At 40.9% G+C, this 22965-nt stretch overlaps 1 protein-coding gene across 1 annotated transcript in view; it reads right to left on the bottom strand.

Moving 5' to 3' along the window:
• Positions 1 to 6800: 6800 nt before the first annotated feature.
• Positions 6801 to 22965, bottom strand: part of LOC106565306 (cadherin-22-like) — a 138450-nt gene continuing 122285 nt past the window's right edge. Inside the window, exons 9-11 of the mRNA XM_045691397.1 lie at positions 19245 to 19362; positions 14770 to 15021; positions 6801 to 8606 (exon numbers count right to left, since the gene is read on the bottom strand). Coding sequence (XP_045547353.1) covers positions 8089 to 8606; positions 14770 to 15021; positions 19245 to 19362 — 888 coding nt within the window. The 3' untranslated portion in view covers positions 6801 to 8088. The remainder of the gene's footprint in view (positions 8607 to 14769; positions 15022 to 19244; positions 19363 to 22965) is intronic.

Below are 22965 nucleotides of genomic sequence, written 5' to 3'. Positions count from 1 at the left end.
CATCAACTGTTCAGAGGAGACTGTGTGAATCAGGCCTTCTTCGTCGAATTGCTGCAAAGAAACAACTACAAAAGGACACCAATAAGAAGAAGAGACTTGCGCCAAGAAACACGAGCAATGAACATTAGACCGGTGGAAATCTGTCCTTTGGGCTGATGAGTCCAAATTTCAGATTTTTGGTTCCAACCGCCGTGTCTTTGTGAGACGCAGAGTAGGTGAACGGATGATCTCCGCATGTGTGGTTCCCACCGTGAAGCATGGAGAAGGTGGTGTGGGGGTAATTTTCAGGTGACTGTTAGTGATTTAGAATTCAAGGCATACTTAACCAGCATGGCTAATACAGCATTCTGCAGCAATACACCATCCCATCCGGTTTCTACTTAGTGGTACTATCATTTGTTTTTCAACAGCACAATGACCCAACACACCTCTAGGCTGTGCAAGGGCTATTTGACCAAGAAGGAGAGTTAGAGTGTTGCATCAGATGACCTAGCCTTCAATGACCCAACCTCAACCCAATTGAAATGGTTTGTGATGAGTTGGACCGCAGAGTGAAGCAAAAGCAGCCAACAAGTGCTCAGCATATGTGGGAACTCATCCAAGACTGTTGGAAAAGCATTCCAGGTGAAGCTGGGCAAGAGAATGCCAAGAGTGTGCAAAGCTTTCATCAAGACAAAGGGTGGCTACTTTGAAGAATCTCAAATATAAAACATTTTTGATTTGTTTAACACTTTTTTGGTTACTACATGATTCCATATGTGTTATTTCATAGTTTTGATGTCTTCATTATCATTCTACAATGTAGAAAAGTCTAAATGAAGAAAAACCCTCAAATGAGTAGGTGTCCAAACTTTTGACTGGTACTGTATGTGCTAATTGATTTATGTTTTCTAGACGTTCATTTGGTGGCGGTTTCAGTGGTAATGGAAGTATTAGCTAATACACAAGGAATTTTTCTTAGCTCAGGGCTATCCTTAGCCATGGGTGAACATTTTCCCAGGGCTAGCTTACCCTACTTTCACACAAGCATATGTTTACCCAGGGCTATCTGAAAACTAACTTTTCTGAAGTAGAATATTCAAAATTACATGACAACAGAACATAAGTTGGTGCTAAGATTGCTTCTGAGCTGGTCCATCTAGCCCTGGTTTTAGGTTGGCGCTATTTTACTTTAGAATGTGCAAATGTTAACAGTCACTTAGCCCCAGGCTAAAATCTCTCTTAGCCCAGGGCAGTATGAACACGGCTATAGGTCCCAGGGTCTCCAAAAGTCCATTATTACACATATCATACAGCTGGTAAGGCTCCATTCTTTCAAAAGTCTTCAAGCAAGAAATTTAACTATCTGGAAGTTAATGATAAAACGAGACATGATTTGTTTAATAAACTCAAGTTTAATTACTGTCCATCATATAAATAAATAAAGTTTCAAAATGGCAAAGGTCGTGACGTGACTGTCAATAATGCGATGACTTATCTTATCAATTAACTATGTTTAATTGATTCAATTAATCATGTAACAATTAAGTCAGTAACTTGAGGCATTATGGGAAAACTTATTTACCGAGTTACCATCTCCAGAATTAACCTCTTACAAGATAGATAAGTCACTTAATGTATTTTTACCTCATAGTCTCATTCTGAACATCGTTGACTTCAAATCTGCACAAACCCTAGTCTACATGCCTTAGTAAATAAATAATACAATTTATGTAAGCCAACTAACGAAAGTCACACAGTTGGCCAGTCCTCCTCTGGCTGTGCCAGGTTGAGATTATAACAGTTTATGGCCAAGATGTTCAAATATTCATAGATGACCAGCAGGGTCAAATAATAATAATCACAGTGGTTGTAGAGGGTGCAACAGGTCAGCACCTCAGGAGTAAATGTCAGTTAGCTTTTCATAGCCAAGCATTCAGAGTTACAAACAGCAGGTGCGATAGAGAGAGAGAGTCGAAAACAGCAGGTCCTGGACAAGGTAGCACGTCCGGTGAACAGGTCAGGGTTCCATAGCCCCAGGCAGAACAGTTGAAACTGGAGCAGCAGCAGCACGACCAGGTGGACTGGGGACAGCAAGGAGTCATCAGGCCAGGTTGTCCTAAGGCATGGTCCCAGGGCTCAGGTCTTCCAGGAGGGAGAGAGAGAATTAAAGGGAGCATAGTTAAATTTACACAGGACACCGGATAAGAAAGGAGAAATGCTCCAGACAAAAACAGACTGACCCTAGCCCCCCCCCCTCGACACATTGCAGCATAAATACTGGGGGCTGAGACAGGAGAGGTCAGGAGACACTGTGGCCCCGTCCGACGATACCCCTGGACAGGGCCATGCAGAGCTGCCTTAGTCTTCTTCACTCGTCGAATTTCAGAGGGTCTTGTAGTTTTAGACCATTTGTCATGTATTCCGCTCACGCTGCATGTACACTGGTCTAGTAATTTTAAACCATTTTACACGCCAGTAGCAACCCGGCATGTTTTGGTCCCTATTTAAATAGCAACCATTTCAACATGTTGCCACTGCTACACGTTTTCTTGTCTAATGTAAATTTCGTTGAGTCCTTTTATAAGCACTCTGGCAAAAGGGGCGTTCCATCCTTTTGGCATAATGTCTGCACTCACGTGGACGTGATTACTAACTGGGAAAAACTTTACATGAAAACACTCATTTAGTAGGCTAAAAATCACATTTAATCTTCTCATAAATAGATTCATATTTAATAATATAAGTTCTACAACATTTAGATGTAACTCTGACATATACATTGTGAAAGCTCTTAAAGTTACCATGTTTCAGTTATACCGTCTTTAATCACAAAATCAAACGATACGACAATCATTGTTTGGATCCCCACCGACCATTTCCCACATTCTTTATATGTTTGTTTAGAAATATTGTTTCATTATCTACTTTTGGATGATGAAGTTCTTTGGGCAAGAGTCTCTCTATACCACTCAGACATTCCATTCTTGGATACTGGCAAGAGAGAGAGAGAGTTCACGACCAGATGTTAAAGTCCTAGAACCGGCCCCACTCCCCCTCTTTGGTGGGCGAGAGGGGTGCTCCCTTTGATCCTCACTCAGGAGGGAAAGTCATGAGTGTCATGGTTTTTCAATCAAGAAATAATCAAGTGTAAGTGATAAAACAAGATGTCGATTTATTTAAACCAAAACCTCTGAAATTAAGTAAAGTTATATTCCCAATTCTAAATCATCTAAATGAACTGTTGTGCATAACTCTAACTGCCTACATGCCTGCAACCTGGCATCAGGTTTTGCCAAGTCTTGCATTTCATAACTCAAGTAAAGAAATAGGTTTGTTTTTCCTCTTTCAAATTAGCTTTATTTTTCATGTGCCTTCAAAAAGTAAATAGTGCTGCCCAGACTTTAGGCATATTTTGATGAATATGTTCTACAGTACATTCATATTTCCACAATGCTTTATCAATTGTCATGATCAATTCCAATGAGAAAAGAGTGGGACTTTAATGTCACCACAGAAATCCCCCAGAGCACTGTCAATCACCTTTCATCCGTGCTCATAACAAATGAAGGTCCTCATGTTGCACTTGGACTACAGGGGAAAATCTGTGATTTATTACAACACATGAATATGTTTGAATGTACAGCCCATTACTGAAAAATGGCCACTGCTACCCCAGTAAAGACGCTCATTTATGGGTGGAAAGTGGACTGACCAGGAGTCCTGGGAGAAACGGAGATTCTCCCTTCGGCAGTGCTTACTCTTTAACCTTCTCCATTGGATTAGTCATACGGAAGTATACTTCTGACATTTCTCTGAGGAATTCATTAAGAGCCCAGAACAACCCCGTCTCCTCTCCTATGACTAATGGCCCGGTGTTCATAGGCAACAGTGTAGAGGATTCTAGGCTATGACATCACATCATCTGGTGCTGTCATCTTGGCACTATGATTAATAATGAATGGGCCATCTTCTTACATCACAATTAGACCTGACCACATCCAATCTCGCCTGACCACATATGGTTCCATTTATCTGTTCTTATGCATATTTCAAGTCACATATACACAGAACAAAAATATAAATGCAACAATTAACGATTTTAATGAAATACAGTTTATATGGAACTCAGTCAATTGAAATAAATATGTCCTAATCTATGGATTTTACATGACTCGGAATACAGATATACATTGGTCGGTCACAGATAACTTAAAAAAAAAGTAGGGGTGTAGATCAGAAAACCAGTCAGTATCTGGTGCGACCACCATTTGCCTCATGCAGCGCGACACATCTCCTTCAAAGAGTTGATCAGGCTGTTGATTGTGGCCTGTGGAATCTTGTCCCACTCTTCAATGGCTGTGCAAAGTTGCTGGATATTGGCGGGAACTGAAACACACTGTCATACATGATCCATAGCATCCCAAACATGCTCAATGGGTGACATTTCTGGTGAGTATGCAGGCCATGGAAGAACTGGGACATTTTCAGCTTCCTGGAATTGTATACAGATCCTTGCGACATGGGGCCGTGCATTATCATGCTGAAACATGAGGTGACGGCGGCAGATGAATGGCACAAGAATGGGTCTCAGGATCTCATGGTATTGCTGTGCATTCAAATTGCAATCGCTAAAATGCAATTGTGTGCTTTTTCTGTAGCTTATGCCTGCCCTTACCATAACCCCACTCTGACATCAGCAAACCGCTCGCCCACACAATGCCATCTTCCCAGTACAGTTGAAACCAAGATTAATCCATGAGGAGTACACTTCTCCAGCAGCCATCGACGGTGAGCATTTGCCCACTGAAGGCGATTACGACACTGAACTGCAGTCAGGTCAAGACCCTAGTGAGGACGACAAGCACGCAGATGAGCTTCCCTGAGACGCTTTCTGACAGTTTGTGCAGAAATTCTTTGGTTGTGCAAACTCGCTGATTCATCAGCTGTCCGGGTGGCTGGTCTCAGACGATCCCGCAGATTAAGAAGCCGGATGTGGAGGTCCTGGGCAGGCGTTACACGTGGTTTGCAGTTGTACTGCCAAATTCTCTAAAACAACGCTGGAGTTTGCTTATGGTAGAGAAATGAACATTCAATTATCTGACAACAGCTTTGGTGGACATTCCTGCAGTCAGCATGCCAATTGCACGCTCCCTCAAAGCATCTGTGGCATTGTGTTGACAAAACTGCACATTTTAGAGTGACCTTTTATTGTCCCCAGAACAAGCTGCACCTGTGTAATGATCATACTGTTTAATCAGCTTATTGATATGCTACACCTGTCAGGTGGATGGATTCTTTTGGCAAATGAAAAATGCTCACTAACATGGATGTAAACAAATTTGTGCACATAGAACATTTCTGGGATCTTTTATTTCTGCTCATGAAACACGTGTTTTGTTTCCCAGCATGAAAACAAAATAACGTCACTAACAGAAGGAGGAACTAACAAAGAGTCACTGACAACCAAAACGAAAAAGGTAGGGTTTTAGGAGGAGTTCTGATAGACTCATATATGGGTCTTCACTGAAAGTTGCACAGCAACAACTAGGACCGAAGACACCCACCATGAGCTCCTACTAAATTTACCCACTAAGGAGGCAGACAAAAGAAAAAGCTACACCAAACTTAGACAGCAAGCAAACCAAAAAGTGGAGCAAACCAAAAACAGGAAAGATCAGATCAAATCAAATCAAGGATTGTACTTTTAGATGTCAAATGGGGAGCGCCAACTAAAGATGTTAACACTCTACATCTCTCAAAACAACTGGAGCACTGGACCAGCCATTATTAAATAGCACCTGGGCCAGCACAGGTGAAACCCCTTCCCACTAATGAGATAGCAACCAGCACAGACATAACACATACCGACTAACAAGGTGACACCAATTTGTGCGCCCTACGTGCTAACGTGCTAAAACTCCAAACATAAATAGAAAAACCAAAACCTGTAACACATGAGACCAACACTTAACATGTTGGTTTATATTTTTGTTCAGTATACTTCTGGCCCACAGTCAAGCCAAATATTTGATTATCAGAATTATATTTACTGATCAATATGACCTTGAAATAAAGACATGTACTACATTTTGGAAGTGGATATTCAGCCATGAGATTGTGATTAGTTTAAGGTAAAATAGGAATTGGTTAAGTTCAGGGTTAAGATTAGGATCACGTTTACAATTAGGGTTAAGTGTGGTGTTAGGCTAAGTGTTAAGTTTAAGATTAGGGATAGGGATCTGTCAGCTGAATGTACACTGTCTAACACTTTCCAATGTCCTGACTCAACACTCGAAAATGAAAAGTGAACTTTGAGCTCACCATGAACCTACAACTCCTTTGAAGCATAACCAGAAATGTTATGAGTGGGCCACCTTGGCCACCACCACAGACCACAAAGATGAGACTGAACTCCATATGCGACAGTATCCTCAGGTGACCATGACAATTAAAGGGCTTGGGAGTAGGGAGATACTCTGAATTCCCTTAATCTGCATCCTTCCATCCTCTGCAGTAATTATACCTACACATTCTGACTGTACTGTAGTGGAACCAAGCTACACAATTCACTTCCTGGATGCAGGATTATTGCTCCTTGAAAAGAAACAAGTCTTCAGTAAACAAGTGTCATCCACCGTAATTATGAGGGTAGTTTCACTGTATTGGATCAACTACGATAAGATAAAACTGTATCCTAGCAATACTGTAGTGACTCTCAAACCTTGACTTAGTAAGATAAGATGTAATACATATATTAGATCATAAAGATCTCAGTTTTTACAATGTGGAGAAAAAGCCATCAGTCTTTTTACAAAACAAATCATTAAATATTTATTGATTTTATTTTCCATACATTTGCAAGTTTAAGATCAACATTAAATAGGTTATGGATACTGGGTGGAGGAATTCCATCTACTCATCCCTTATTTCTGTACTTGTCACCCCACATATTCATCCACCATGTGAAATATACTCAAAAGAACAAAAGTAATCAAATCTTCTGGAATATAAAACAAGTTGGACACACACACACAAATTCTGGAATGAACAGATACCCAACTCCATGAAAAAAACACAGTCATTTCATACAGTATAGTCTTGAATCACTTGTGCGGATTGTGCCTTATTGCCTTTTAAATGGCGGTGAAAAAGCAAAGCAAAAACCCAGTTAACACATAATGTCCCACATCCTTCATAACACCTTAGAAATCTTTACAATACAGTGAAAGCATATCAAAGCAAAACCAATCTTTGCACTGAATTGACTCATCCTTTGTTCTCTGACCCTTTTCTTTTTAGTCGCGCTCCGTCTTCCAGTCTTGTTGTTTATTTTACAAAAGTGTTCCTAAAAAATAAATACAAATATTTCCAAGACTGTAGTTGTTTGTGACCTAAATATCACCTTTGTGAAGTCCTCTGCTACGTGCTTATACAGAAGCTCTTCTCTCCTCAGGTTTTTTCACCATAATAAATATTTCTGTATCATTCTTCATTGATGTCCATTGTTACAAGTGGTGCGGTGATTATGGACAAAATAAATACATAAATACAAAAGGAATAAATACATCAATATTTGTTCATAAATAAATACATATTTATCACACATACATATTAACCCCCTGCTGAGTTTCATAACGTTAATTTCTCTGAATGTCCTCAGAGCCTCCACACTCACAAAGCTAAAAATGAACCAGTCTTTGACTCCAGACAGAAAATACCCAGAAACAAATGTAAAATGTAATTGTATTGTAACCTGTGGCGCACCACTTATATTGTATTACGTCATACTCCTTTGTTCCTTACTGTAAAGGGAATAGTGAATGGATAACACCTCCTTTAATCCCTCATTTAATCAGCCCACCTTTCACCATGAAGTTTCAAACCGTTTGAAAACTCAATGTTTGTCTTTGAAAACAGTCAAAATTGAAGTTTCGAAATAAGATTTTTTTGTTGTTGACCAAATTGATTTCCGACTCACACTGACTGGGATTCAGTTCTGTTGCTCTGAGGGAGTTGGAGGAGTGGTTTTTAGGACAGTTTTGACACTGGGCTCTTGATACAGTGCTGGGGATGGAAAAGGAGAAAGGGTCTGGGCCGAGGACACTGCTAGGAGCCGTCTTCCTCAGGATGTCCCGGGGCATAGTATCCCGCCAGTTGCCTGAAGCGTGGCCCCCAGTCGCTGAGGTAGGAGAAATCCTGCTCGGATGTGGTGGACAGGGTGTGGATGGAGCTGAGAGAGAGGGCCGGCGAGCTGTTTCCCTCAAAGGCGTACGTCTGGAATGAGTCGTAGGGCGGCACCGACAGGTCGCCATCTGTCTGCTCCACCTTCTTGCGGATGTAGCCCTTGAAGAGGGAGAAGTCGGCCGCCCCGCCGTCACCACTCATCCGTCCCTGAATCCACTGGGGCAGCGTGCGTAGGTCAGGGCCTGACTCGGACGAGCCACTCTTGGCCTCTGGAAAGTCAAAGAGGTTGCGCAGGGTACTCATGTCATAGGCCTGCGTGTCCTGCTCGCCGCCACCCTCGTCGTTGTACTTGATGACATTGTCGCGCATGTCCTCCTCATCCTCCGACATGCTCTGGCCCTTGCGGTGGCGCTTCAGGGTCAGGATTAGCAGCACCAGGACTGCAGAGGTGGAGAAAGAGCATGGGATTAGGGATTAAGGGGTTTATGGATTAGCCACATCAACAGTGGGGAAGTCAGAGCCTAGGAAGTGTGTCTGTGCTGTGCAGAAGTTGTGAGCCAAAGCTCTGGATTATTATCTGGAGTTGCCAGTGAACTTTTGGAGAAACTCTCAGAGAGTAGCTGGTAGAGAGTAATTTCACGTCATGAAGCGAAGACTAATGAATTATACGAATGAACAAAAACATCTGCCCTTTTGTAAAGATTCTCTCAAGCACAAAGGGGAATAACACAAGATGAATGAAGAATATTGGATTGTGAAAATGGTGGGTGGCTAATGAAATTACAACAGCCTTTTTTGTATTTATTAGCAAAAAGTTTGCCCTTTCCTTTTCCATCTCTGGTTTTCCAATTTTGATTTCAACCCAAAAAAGACAGCAAATTGAAGCTTAAATAATGAAGGGTAACATTTCCAATGCATGGGCATTGATTCTCCACCGGTGCACAAAGCAAAATTCCTAATTGCTCACCCAGAAATATGTTTTCAAATGCTTAATAGAGGCTGATCTGTTCATCAATACTTATTCAAGTGAGACATGCTGCGTTAGAACCAGACAGAAACTTAGAGCAGAGCTCTTCTGTTTTGGCCTCCACCAACAGAGGGTTTAATGACAAAAAAATTAAGTCTGAATTAAAAAGGAAAACAACTGAGATGGATCACTTAATAGTCTAATGAGGCGGAGGAAAAACAAAAGCTGTATCCATCCCAATAAATCTATCAGGGCTTTAATCCAAGTTTACTTATTTTAATTACTGCCTGATTAGAAAACTACCACTTAGCTGTAGCCACCCTTCTCCAGACATATGGTTATTCCGGAGGGGCTCCGATTGATTGATTAATTAAAACTTCCTGTCTACCACTTACCAAACAAAATGTCAGCGCTATGACAACAACACTAATCTTCACTAATCTAGTCTTCATCAAATGTGGAAATAAAAATATAATGACGATATGAATATTCAAACAATGTAGAGCATGACTATTTTGGAGTAATATGACGATTAATATGTACATCACTACTATTACCATTAGTATTATAATTGGGATTGAAGCCATTACCGTTCCACGCAGCATGAGGTTGATATGCTATCACCTCCATCGTTGAACATTGACTAATCCTGCATGTGATGATGGCCATCAGGGGGTCAGCTCACTAATGACTTTCATTAAGAGTGCATTCAGAAAGTATTCCGACCCCTTGACTTTTTCCACATTTTGTTGTATTACATTGTGAATTTTAAATGGTTAAATTTAGATTTTGTGTCACTGGCCTACAATAAATACCCCATATTGTCAAAGTGGAATTATGTTTTTAGAAAGTTTAACAAAATAATTAACAACGAAAAGCTGAAATGTCTTGAGTCAATAAGTATTCATTGAATATCCCTTTGAGCATGATGATGTTATTAATTCAGTTTGGGATGGAGTATCAATACACCCAAGCAATGAAGTAAAACTACCAAAAATGTCAAATAAATGACCTTTATGTCCTGAAAACAGAGTGTTATGTTTGGGGCAAATCCGACACAACACATCACTGTGTACTCCTCTTCATACTTAGAAGCATGGTGGTGGCTGCATCATGTTATGGGTATGCTTGTCTTCGGCAAAGACTCGGAAGATTTTTAGGATAAAAATAAAAGGAAAAGCTAAGCACAGGCAACATCCTAGAGAAAAACCTGATTCAGTCTGCTTTCCATCAGACACTGGGAGAGAAATTCACCTTTCAGCGGGGCGGGGTTAATAGTATACTACAGTCATGTCCGCAAAAAACCTACAGTTAATACTATATACAACATTCATGTCCGCAAAAACACTACAGTAAATATTACAGTCATGCCCACAAAAAGACTACAGTAAATACTACAGTAAAGTCTGCAGAAAATCTACAGTGAATACTATAGTATGCTATAGTCATGTCCGCAAAAACACTACATTATTACTATATTTATATACTATAGTATTCAATACAGTATTTAGACCACAGTATACTATAGTATTTTTTCATGTGAGTTAGTTGTAAATGTGTAACATGTTTGAACTAGGACCACAATAAAAATAGTTCGTTATTCTCATAAATTTCTAAATGCATCGTATCCAAATTTGTGGTTGTATTGTGTTTTTAAATAGTCAAATAAAATCAATCACTCAAGGGATACTTCAATGTGGAGTATATTATGCTACAGTATACTACACAATTCTATAGTAAGCAATACACGATCGAGGGGGAACCTTTGAGGAAATTCCTGGCATGAGCTCCCCAAGGACAGCCAAGGACAGTTCAAATCAGTTCAGTTCAAATCAAAACAACATCGATAAAGCTAGCAGGTAGCAGTAAAGCCAGCTTGGAGTCCCAATCGATCTAAAACTTCTAAAGTAAGCACTACGTGTTTGAGGGTTAGTACAGTGTGTAGTATAGTATTCTACACAGTATACAACAATGTTCTAAAGTAAGCACTACATGATCAAGGAATATTACAGTTTGTAGTATGGTATTCTACAGTATACTACAACATTCTATAGTAAGCACTACACGATCGAGGGGGATACTACAGTGTGTTGTAGAGTGTTATGATTTTATCTTAGTGAAAATGGAAAATCAGAGGTAATACATTGGCTGCTTCATTCTTGTTAAAGAGATATGAATTCAATCTTTCAATGTTACTGTTATTTGCAGTGTTACAGCGACGGTAACATAACACATCATCTCCAAAGTCACATTTTGCATGTTATGCATGGCATAATGCACAGCCTATGGTATGTCCTGCGTACATGTTGTACCTGCCCCGTCAACATGTGGCTGCTTCTCTGTGTACATAGTGCTCCGATAAGCGGTCCTGACAAGACGGGCAATTTACCCTTGGGCTGCGCCTAGCTACATGAGCCAAGGAGTTCATCACAGCAGATGGGGTGTAATTGGTACGGATGTGCGCAGATTCCTCGCCACGCCAAAATGGATTCATCACGTCACCCACTAAATTAACTGATGGAGGGATTGTTGCTAATTAGGCAGAAATGTGTTTTCATTTCGCTCATCATGCCACAATCTAATACAGTGCTTGGGTACCTCCGGAGAGCTGGGTTATCCCCCCCAACCACACTCACAAACACGTACAGATCAACGGGCGAGTTGGTGGGAGTCATTTTGTTTGTGAGCTCTGTGTGTGGTTATATACGCTGTGTGTGTGTGTGTGTGTGTGTGTGTGTGTGTGTGTGTGTTTTCTGCGCTCTTTGTGTGTGTTCTGTGGGTGGATCGTTGGGAAGTCAAGGCCGACACACAGGTAAGTCAGTCGTTTTGCTCCAATCCATATCGCCCATTAACACACAAGGTGGCTGTTAAACACACGCTGTCCGTTCTCATTCCCTTGAGCTCAGCTCAGCTCTCTCCCAGCCTAGGACCTCCACTATAATTGGCAATACCTCAGTGGGCTTGGAGCTGCTTAGAGCACTAGCCACTTAATATAGGTGTTGTTTCCATTTTCTACCAATGAATATCAATCAGTCAATATTAATTTGTGTGTATCTGACATCACTTGAACTGCGATCGTTTCAAATGGGTGAAAATCAGCCGAGGTATTGGCAGAATTACACTGCAAACAGTAAATGGGAGTTTAATAATGACATATCAATGTTTTTTTCAATTTCATCTTAGGCTACTCACCACCTGCTTCACCGAACATACACCACATCATATTTTATATCTAATTTTCCTCTAAATAATGGGCAATTTTATGGACAGCTAGTTTTTGAAGACAGGAACGTTACTGAGATAGCAGGCTTAGGGTAAGTGCCATTTCAATTGAGTTAATTTAGGAAGTACACTGATATTCTAATTCGACATTTAAATACATTGGGGAAAACTGGAATTAAAATGTCTGTTTAATTCCTGAATTTAAATTACCCGTTGAGGTGGTACAGCTATATTACCACAAAACACAGTACTTTTTAACCAGTGCTTTTTATAGTTAAGCTTGCCTGCTTCAGGTTTTTACATCATGGTTGAGGGCCAAAAGGCGTTTAAAATCAAATCAAATCAAATTTTATTAGTCACATGCGCCGAATACAACATGTGTAAACCTTACAGTGAAATTCTTACTTACGAGCCCCTAACCAACAATGCGGTTTAAAAAATAGATATAAATATGAATAAGAATAAGAAATAAAAGTAACAAGTAATTAAGGAGCAGCAGTAAAATAACAATAGCGAGACTATATACAGGGGGGTACCGGTACAGAATCAATGTGCGGGGGGCACTGGTTAGTCGAGGTAATTGAGGTAATATGTACATGTAGGTAGAGTTATTAAAGTGACTATGCATAGATGATAACAACAGAGAGTAGCAGCGATGTAAAATGGGGGGGGCAATGCAAATAGTCTGAGTATCCATTTTATTAGATGTTCAGGAGTCTTATAGCTTGGGGGTATAGGAGCTGTTTAGAAGCCTCTTGGACCTAGACTTGGTGCTCCAGTACCGCTTGCTGTGCGGTAGCAGAGAGAACAGTCTATGACTTTGGTGGCTGGAATCTTTGACAATTTTTAGGGCCTTCCTCTGACACCGCCTGGTATAGAGGTTCTGGATGGCTGGAAGCTTGGCCCCAGTGATGTACTGGGCGGTTCGCACTACCCTCTGTAGTGCCTTGCAGTCAGAGGCCGAGCAGTTGCCATACCAGGCAGTGATGCAAAAAAAACAATTAATAAAATATAGGTTCATTTGGAAGCTTACTACGCTTAAGTTAATAAAGAAATTACATCAAAACTACCCTAAAAACAATACTCCCTCCCTGATTCAGAGATACTGGATGGCCCAAGGTAAATCTCAAATGGCATCCTATTCTCTAGTGCACTACTTGACCAGAGCCCTATGGGCCCTGGAACAGGGTGCCATTTGGGTTGAAACCCCAGCCTGTTCATCAATCATTCAAAACAAACGAGATGTGAAACACATGTTAGCAAAGTAAGAAAAAAATTAACTGACGATGACGTACATTGCTTACGTTTCAACCGCAGCCAGTATTGATGAGGCAAGAATTTAATGCAACTCGTTAAACTTTCAAAGATGACAATAAAACATATTTTCTCGCCTAGCACTTCTGCTGAGAGTTGTGTGTGTGTGAATGCTGGTATCTGAGAACGTCTGGAACGCCTTGTCTATTTAAAGAGCGTCGTTCCAGGGAGACGTGAGTGCTGGGGCAGCCCCCCCCACCCTCTTTCTACTAGGCCTCCCACTCTCACCATTCAGCTCCCCCTCCCCTAAAGTCCAACTATTGTATGTACTATCCACTTGGGGAAAAAAAGCTAATGAAAGGGGGTTGAGAGTTGCCCGACTGCAATGTCACTCGTTGGAGGAAAAATATGGAAAATTGTGACAGAAAATAGAAAACAAATCATAGATACATGACATTCATGAATGAAGGATACAGCTGTAGATGTAGACTGTACTTTGGTTTTACAGTCCCTATACTGTATTATTCACATTGTTTTGAATTATTCCCATTTACTCATATATGCCACATACTTATACCTGTATTCCCTATACTGTATATATTTGTCTACTTCTCTTCTGTACTAAAACAAAAATATTGTTCTGTGTCCTGATAGACCCCTATCAGATCATCCAGAGCAGATGTCTTTCCTTTATTAATGGCAGTTGTAAACATAGTTAATCCTATGTTTACCGAAAAATCTGTATCTTTCAATTTGATCCTATCTCCAGATTGTGTCTTTACAGTTGACTTATTCCACCAGAAGGGCGGTTTCATTAATTTGTGACTCAGTAAATATAAAAAAAATATCCCAACAAGTGTGCAATTATTTTGTCCAAAAACCGTACAAGCAGACCAACAGGTCAACGTGTTGTTTGTTTTAAATAGTTTCTTTACCCAAGTGCTCACTTATTTTGGAGCTAAAACAGATGATTGCAGACCTAGATTCAAATAACATTTGTTTTCCTTTCCAAATACTTTGAGCATTTGATTTCCTACAGTGCCAAATGGACGGGGCACTTTTAGGACTATGCTGTTGGTTATTTTATGCCAGGCATGCTCAATCAAGCGCAGCTAAATTTGAAGGAACTCAGTTAAACTTTCACTTTGTTCCATGCTTACCTATGAGTATGAGCATGCAGACCAGTAGGGCTATGAGGGCCCCGGGACTGAGTGAGGTGCTAATGGCGTAGGCGGTGGCATTGCAGGACTGGATGGTGCCCTCCGGATCACAGCCACACACGTGGATGGTCAGGGTGCCCGTGGAGCTCAGGGCGGGAGGCCCGCTATCCACTACCAGGATAGGCAGAAGGTAGACGTTCTGCTCGTGGCGGTTGAAGCCTGAGCGCTGTGTCCGGATTCCCGCAGTATTGTCTGGAACAAAGAGATACAATATTATCCTGTTAGGGCTAGGGGGCAGTATTGACACGGCTGGATAAAAAACATACCCGATTTAATCTGGTTACCACTCCTACCCAAAAACTAGAATATGCAGATACTTATTACATATGGATAGAAAACACCCTAAAGTTTCTAAAACTGTTTGAATGGTGTCTCTGAGTATAACAGAACTCAAATGGCAGGTCAAAACCTGAGAGATTCCTTTACAGGAAGTGGCCTGTCTGACCATTTCTGGAACTTCTTTGCCATCTCTATCTTTTACTAAGGATCTCTGCTCTAACGTGACACTTCCTACGTCGTCCATAGGCGCTCAGAGCCCGGGAAAAACCTGATTGTCGTCATCCCAGCCCCAGGCTGAAACACATTATCGCCTTTCTCAAGTGGCCGATCAAGGGACTCTGGGCTTAGGCGCATGACCTGACCGCCCCCGTCTTTGTGATTTTTTCCTCTGTTTGCCGAAAAGGAGATTCCCGGTCGGAATATTATCGCTTTTCTACGAGAAAAATTGCATAAAAATGTATTTTAAACAGCGGTTGACATGCTTCGAAGTACGGTAATGGAATATTTAGAATTTTTTTGTCACGAATTGCGCCATGCGCTCGACCCTTCTTTACCATTTCGGATAGTGTCTGGAACGCACGAACAAAACGCCGCTATTCAGATATAACGATGGATTATTTTGGACCAAACCAACATTTGTTATTGAAGTAGCAGTCCTGGGAGTGCATTCTGACGAAGACAACAAAAGGTAATCAAACTTTTATAATAGTAAATATGATTATGGTGAGTGCTAAACTTGCCGGGTGTCTAAATAGCTAGCCCGTGATGCCTGGGCAATGTACTTAGAATATTGCAAAATGTGCTTTCACCAAAAAGCTATTTTAAAATCGGACATATCGAGTGCATAGAGGAGGTCTGTATCTATAATTCTTAAAATAATTGTTATGCTTTTTGTGAACGTTTATCGTGAGTAATTTAGTAAAATGTTAGCGAATTCCCCGGAAGTTTGCGGGGGGTATGCTAGTTCTGAACGTCACATGCTAATGTAAAAAGCTGGTTTTTGATATAAATATGAACTTGATTGAACAAAACATGCATGTATTGTATAACATAATGTCCTAGGGTTGTCATCTGATGAAGATCATCAAAGGTTAGTGCTGCATTTAGCTGTCTTCTGGGTTTTTGTGACATTATATGCTAGCTTGAAAAATGGGTGTCTGATTATTTCTGGCTTGGTACTCTGCTGACATAATCTAATGTTTTGCTTTCGTTGTAAAGCCTTTTTGAAATCGGACAGTGTGGTTAGATTAACGAGAGTCTTGTCTTTAAATAGCTGTAAAATAGTCATATGTTTGAGAAATTGAAGTAATAGGATTTTTAAGGTTTTTGAATAACGCGCCACGGGATTCCACTGGCTGTTACGTAGGTGGGGCGAATTCGTCCCGCCTAGCCCAGAGAGGTTAAACCAGTGGCCTATGTCATACATAGACCTTCATAACTATCTGCTGTTGGCGGTTGAAGCCCAACCGCTGGGTTCAAATCCCTGCAGGGTTATCTGTAACATAGAGATATAATACTGTATATGAGATAATACTAGAGTGGCCTATGTCATAGACCTTCATAACGTGGCGGTTGAATTGCCGTCCTGCATAGTCATGTTGCCGGTATGCCAATGTCCATTATAGTGTTCCAATTTTATAGTCTGAAAATCCTACACAGGCAGACAAGTCAGAGAACAAGATAATTCTGTATGAATAAAGAAATGAGGTGCTACCTGAGAAATAGATTTGCCTCTGCGCAGATAGGTATTTGTCAAGAAGCTGCCATGTGGGGAATCGTACGTGGCTCGTTTCATCTAGTTTTGTCTTGTTCTTAAAACCTCTCTAGGGTAGGTGGGACGAAATCGTCCCACCTACTCAACAGCCAGTGGAATCCCGTGGCGCGTTATTCAAATACCTTAGAAATGCTATTACTTCAATTTCTCAAACATATCACTATTTTACACAATTTTAAAGACAAGACTCTCGTTAATCTAACCACACTGTCCGATTTCAAAAAGGCTTTACAATGAAAGCAAAACATTAGATTATGTCAGCAGAGTACCCAGCCAGAAATAATCAGACACCCATTTTTCAAGCTAGCATATAATGTCACATAAACCCAAACCACAGCTAAATGCAGCACTAACCTTTGATGATCTTCATCAGATAACAATCCTAGGACATTATGTTATACAATACATGCATGTTTTGTTCAATCAAGTTCATATTTATATCAAAAACCAGCTTTTTACATTAGCATGTGACGTTCAGAACTAGCATACCCACCGCAACCTCCGGTGAATTTACTAAATTACTCACGATAAACGTTCACAAAATACATACCAATTATTTTAAGAATTATAGATACAGAACTCCTTTATGCAATCGCTATGTGCGATTTTAAAATAGCTTTTCGGTGAAAGCACATTTTTCAACATTCTGAGTAGATAGCCCAGCCATCACGGGCTAGCTATTTAGACACCCACCAAGTTTAGCCCTCACCAAAGTCAGATTTACTATAAGAAAAATTGTATTACCTTTGCTGTTCTTCGTCAGAATGCACTCCCAGGACTTCTACTTCAATAACAAATGTTGGTTTGGTTCAAAATAATTACCTAATAATTTCAATATTCATTTCACTTTGAGATTCATTGACAAAGCATTAAGGAATTACCAATCGTGTTAAATTACTTGAGGTAAGTACCAGAAAGTATCCATACCATCTTAAACCCATCGAAAATAAAGTGAAATTTCATTGCACTAATAGGTGCATTGACAAGTGCGTTCTAAACAGTGTATTTTTAGATATTTTATGAGCCGACAGGGGAATGTATAAGCTAATTATGCGTGTTTTATTGGAGTCGTTTTTTTGAATGTCATGTTAATTTACATGAATCAGATTAGTAAATTAAAAATGACTTATTAACAGTAACAACAACTGATTTGACAAAACAAAACACACTTCTTTTACAAGCTTTATAACAAATTTTTGCGATAACTGTAGACCTTTGCTTCTTCAATGGCGAAGATTAAGCTTTGCAGACTTCCAAAAATACCTAAAAAGTTTGGAGGAATGAAAAAAAAGTGCCTGTTTGTCTTCATGTGTCAAATCTTGAAAACAGAATGGAATGTGAAGCCGTGATGGTGAAAAGAGAAAGTGACAGATCCAATCTGACAGGTTGACAAATGTGTCCATGAAAACTAAAGAACAGTGGAAAAAATAGGTGGGAGGATAAAAGGTCTGAGCCACTGTGTCTCTGTGTGAGAGCACACATACTGCTGAGCACATATTGTGTTTGTGTGTGTGTATTTATGTGTGTGTGTGTGTGTGTGTGTGTGTGTGTGTGTGTGTGTGTGTGTGTGTGTGTGTGTGTGTGTGTGTGCTGCCAGCATATAGGTTTGTCTGTGTGTATATACGCGTGTGATTAGTTCAAATAGCCTGTGTCAATGCATGTGCATTTGTGTGCTTGCCTGTGTCTCTGCGTATATGCGTGAGTCTGTGTGTGTATGTGGGCGGAGGGGTGAGTCGACTCATGCAGACGCTGAGCCCGTGTTTCCCAGTACCCAGGCCCCCCTGCCCAGGCATGTGACTGTGCTACACCAGGCCACGCCACAGCCTCCTCTGACATTTCCCTGGCTCGCTCCTCTGACATTTTCACCATGTCAGATCAATCTTGATTTGGCCACACGTCACATCCACTTAGGTACCCATTTCCAAAGAGGGATTTGCTTGCTAACATGTCATCCCACTTGGCTCCATGGAGTCAGCGTTTTGCAACAACAACAAAAAGAAAAAGGTTTGGGTCCACTCCAAAGTCACCACTAGAAAATTGATGTCCTTACGTTGTGTTTCATAATGTAGGGGCACTTACATTAATTAAGCAGAACAGTATGTCCATATACTGCATCATACACACATACCTTTCTAGCTACACATATTTCACAGTATGTTCAATAACCTTTTCATGCTACACAGTTTGACTCATTCATTTCACATATGACAAAGCATACTCTAACAGCTTCCACTCATACATGGGCAGCTCAAAATCCTCTGAGGCATTGCACGGGGATGTCCAGTATCATCCCTCAAAATGACCTTCAGAGTCGCTCTGTAACAACTGTATGACCTCTGACCTATAACTTTTGACCTCTTACCTTTGACATCCCACAGGGTGAAGTGGCGGTTGTTGGATGCCTCCGGCGCCAGGGTGAAGTAGTAGCGGTGGCCCAACTGCGGCTCGTCCCTATCCACCACGCTGATAGAGTGAATGAGCTGCCAGAGAGGAAGGAAATCAAGACACGAGGATGAATTTACATGAGCCACCATTCCTATCCCAGCCATCCCTTAACCTCAAGACAGCCCCGCAATGAAAATTCATACCTCCTCATTCTATTTCATTGACGCCAGCATTGAAGCACTAGTTGATAAATTACATTTTCACATTTAATCAGTGTGCCACGGACAGATGAGTAGAGTAGCACATGGAGGGAAATATGGGGAACTTTATGATTTACCAAATTAGCTGCAGATATTCAATTAAGTGACTATGTAAAACAACAGATGGGTCTCTTTATAGAGGGGAAGGGGGGATTGAAATAAAAGGGTACACATCAGGCAATCCTCCTAAAATCCAACGTTCAGCTCTCATTATAGCTTGTCAACAGGCTCGTACAGTTCTGGATTTATTTCACACACACACACAAACACACACACACACAGAGTAAAGGGGAATCCACACACATATGCATGCATCTCTCGACGTTCACACACCGACAAATTGTTCCTAACAATAACACTTTTAAAGATGATTAAAGCTAAAGATTTGGAGAGTCGTGTGTGAGGACATGATTCCCTTGTCTGGACTTGGAAAGATTCTCTATAAGATAAGTCTTGTGGGAAGAAATCAAGTAGTTACAAGTTGTTTTAAAATGTCTTCGGATCTGTGTCCCTTCCACGGGATGGTTGAGCTAACGTAGGCTAATGCGATTTGCAAGAGGTTGTAAGTAACAAGAACATTTCCCAGGACATAAACATATCTAATATTGGCAGAAAGCTTAAATTCTTATTAATCTAACTGTACTGTCCAATTTACAGTAGCTATTACAGTGAAAGAATATCACGCTATTGTTTGAGAAGAGTGCACATTTTGAACATGAAAAGTTATTAATAAACAAATTAGGCACATTTGGGCAGTCTTGATACAACATTTTGAACAGAAATACAATGGTTCATTGGATCAGTCTAAAACGTTGCACATACACTGCTGCCATATATTGGCCAAAATCTAAATTGCACCTGGGCTGGAATAATACATTATGGCCTTTCTCTTGCATTTCAAAGATGATGTTACAAAATAATTACAAAAGAACAATTCATTTTTTCTTTGTATTATCTTTTACCAGATCTATTGTGTTATATTCTAATACATACCTTTCACATTTCTATAAACTTCAAAGTATTTCCTTTCAAATGGTACCAATAATATGCATATCCTTGCTTCAGGGACTGAGCAGTTAGATTTGGGTATGTCATTTTAGGCGAAAATTGAAAAAAGGGGCTAATCCTTAATATACACTGAGTAAAAAAAACATTACGAATACCTGCTTTTTCTATGAAAAAGACTGACCAGGTGAATCCATAGACTGACCAGGTGAATCCAGGTGAAAGCTATGATCCCTTATTGATGTCACTGTTAAATCTAAATCAATGCAGATTAAAGAATTCTTGCTGCTGGTGATTCTTTGATCCACCTCTATGCAGACGACACCATTCTGTATACTTCTGGGCCTTCTTTGGACACTGTGTTAACTAACCTCCAGACGAGCTTCAATGCCATACAACTCTCCTTCCGCGGCCTCCAACTGCTCTTAAATGCAAGTAAAACTAAATGCATGCTCTTCAACCGATCGCTGCCCACACCTGCCCGTCCGCCCAGCATCACTACTCTGTTAACTACACGGTTCTGACTTAGAATATGTGGACAACTACAAATACCTAGGTGTCTAAATCTAGAATCGGCTTCCTATTTTGCAACAAAGCATCCTTTACTCATGCTGCCAAACATACCCTTGTAAAACTGACCATCCTACCGATCCTCGACTTCGGCGATGTCATTTACAAAATAGCCCCCAACACTCTACTCAACAAATTGGATGCAGTCTATCCCAGTGCCATCCGTTTTGTCACCAAAGCCCCATATACTACCCACCACTAGGACCTGTACACTCTCGTTGGCTGGCCCTCGCTTCATACTCGTCACCAAACCCACTGGCTTCAGGTCATCTACAAGTCTCTGATAGGTAAGGCCCCGCCTTATCTCAGCTCACTGGTCACCATAGCAGCACCCACCCGTAGCACGCGCTCCAGCAGGTATATCTCTCTAGTCACCCCCAAAGCCAATTCCCCCTTTGGCCGCCTTTCCTTCCAGTTCTCTGCTGCCAATGACTGGAATGAATTGCAAAAATCACTGAAGCTGGAGACTCATATCTCCCTCACTAGCTTTAAGCACCAGTTATCTGAACAGCTCACAGATCACTGCACCTGTACATAGCCCATCTGTAAATTTCCCATCCAACTACCTCATCCCGATACTGTATTTATTTATTTATCTTGCTCCTTTGCACCCCTGTATCTCTACTTGCACATTCCTCTTCTGCACATTAATCACTCTAGTGTCTAATTGGTATATTGTAATTACTTCGCCACCATGGCCTATTTATTGCCTTACCTCCTTTTTCTTACCTCATTTGCACACACTGTATATAGATTTTCTTCAACTGTATTATTGACTGTATGTTTTGTTTATTCCATGTGTAACTCTGTGTTGTTGTTTGTGATGAACTGCTTTGCTTTATTCTTGGCCAGGTCACAGTTGTAAATGAGAACTTGTTCTCAACTTGCCAACCTGGCTAAATAAGGGTGAAATAATTTTTTTTTAATAAAATGAAGGGGAAGTTTAAATCAGGATTTTTAAGCCTTGGGACAATTGAGACATGATGGTGTATGTGTGCCTTTCAGGGTATGAATGGGCAAGACAAAAGATTTAAGTGCCTTTGAACGAGGTATGGTAGTAGATGCCAGGCGCTCCGGTTTGACTATGTCAAGAACTGCGACCCTGCTGGGTTTTTAATATTAAACAGTTTCCCGTGTGTATCAATAATGGTTCACCACCCAAAGGACATCCAGCCAACTTGACCGAACTGTTGGAAGCACTGGAGTTAAATGGTTAGTTGGGCAGTATATCAGAGAGATTTCATCTAGCAACAGTATGTGAACACACCTTCAAATCAGTGGATTCGGCTATTTCAGCCACACCTGTGCTGATAGGTGTAAAAAAATCGAGCACACAGCCATGCAATCTCCATAGACAAATATTGGCAGTAGAATGGCCTTACTGAAGAGCTCAGTGACTTTTAACGTGGCACTGTCATAGAATGACACCTTTCCAACAAGTCAGTTCGTCAAATTTCTGCCCTGCTAGAGCTGCCCCGGTCAACGATAAGTGCTGTTATTGTGAAGTGGAAACGTCTAGGAGCAACAACGCCTCAGCTACGAAGTGGTAGGTCTCACAAGCTCACAGAATGGGACTGCCGAGTGCTAAACCGCGTAGCGTGTAAAAATCTTCTGTTCTCGGTTGCAAAACTCACTGCCGAGTTCCAAACTGCCTCTAAAAGCAACATCAGCACAAAAACTGTTCGTCGGGAGCTTCATGAAATGGGTTTCCATAGCCGTACACAAGCCTAAGATCACCATGAGCTGCTCCCTGCCATTGGACTGGAGCAGTGGAAATGCATTCTCTGGAGTGATGAATCACGTTTCACCATTTGACAGTCCGACGGACGAATCTCAGTTTGGCGGATGCCAGGAGAACATTAC

This window comes from Salmo salar, chromosome ssa12 (genome assembly GCF_905237065.1).
Source record: "Salmo salar chromosome ssa12, Ssal_v3.1, whole genome shotgun sequence".
NCBI lineage: Eukaryota > Metazoa > Chordata > Actinopteri > Salmoniformes > Salmonidae > Salmo > Salmo salar.
The sequence above is the reverse complement of the archived record's forward strand: the minus strand, read 5'-3'. Positions and strand labels throughout refer to the sequence as shown.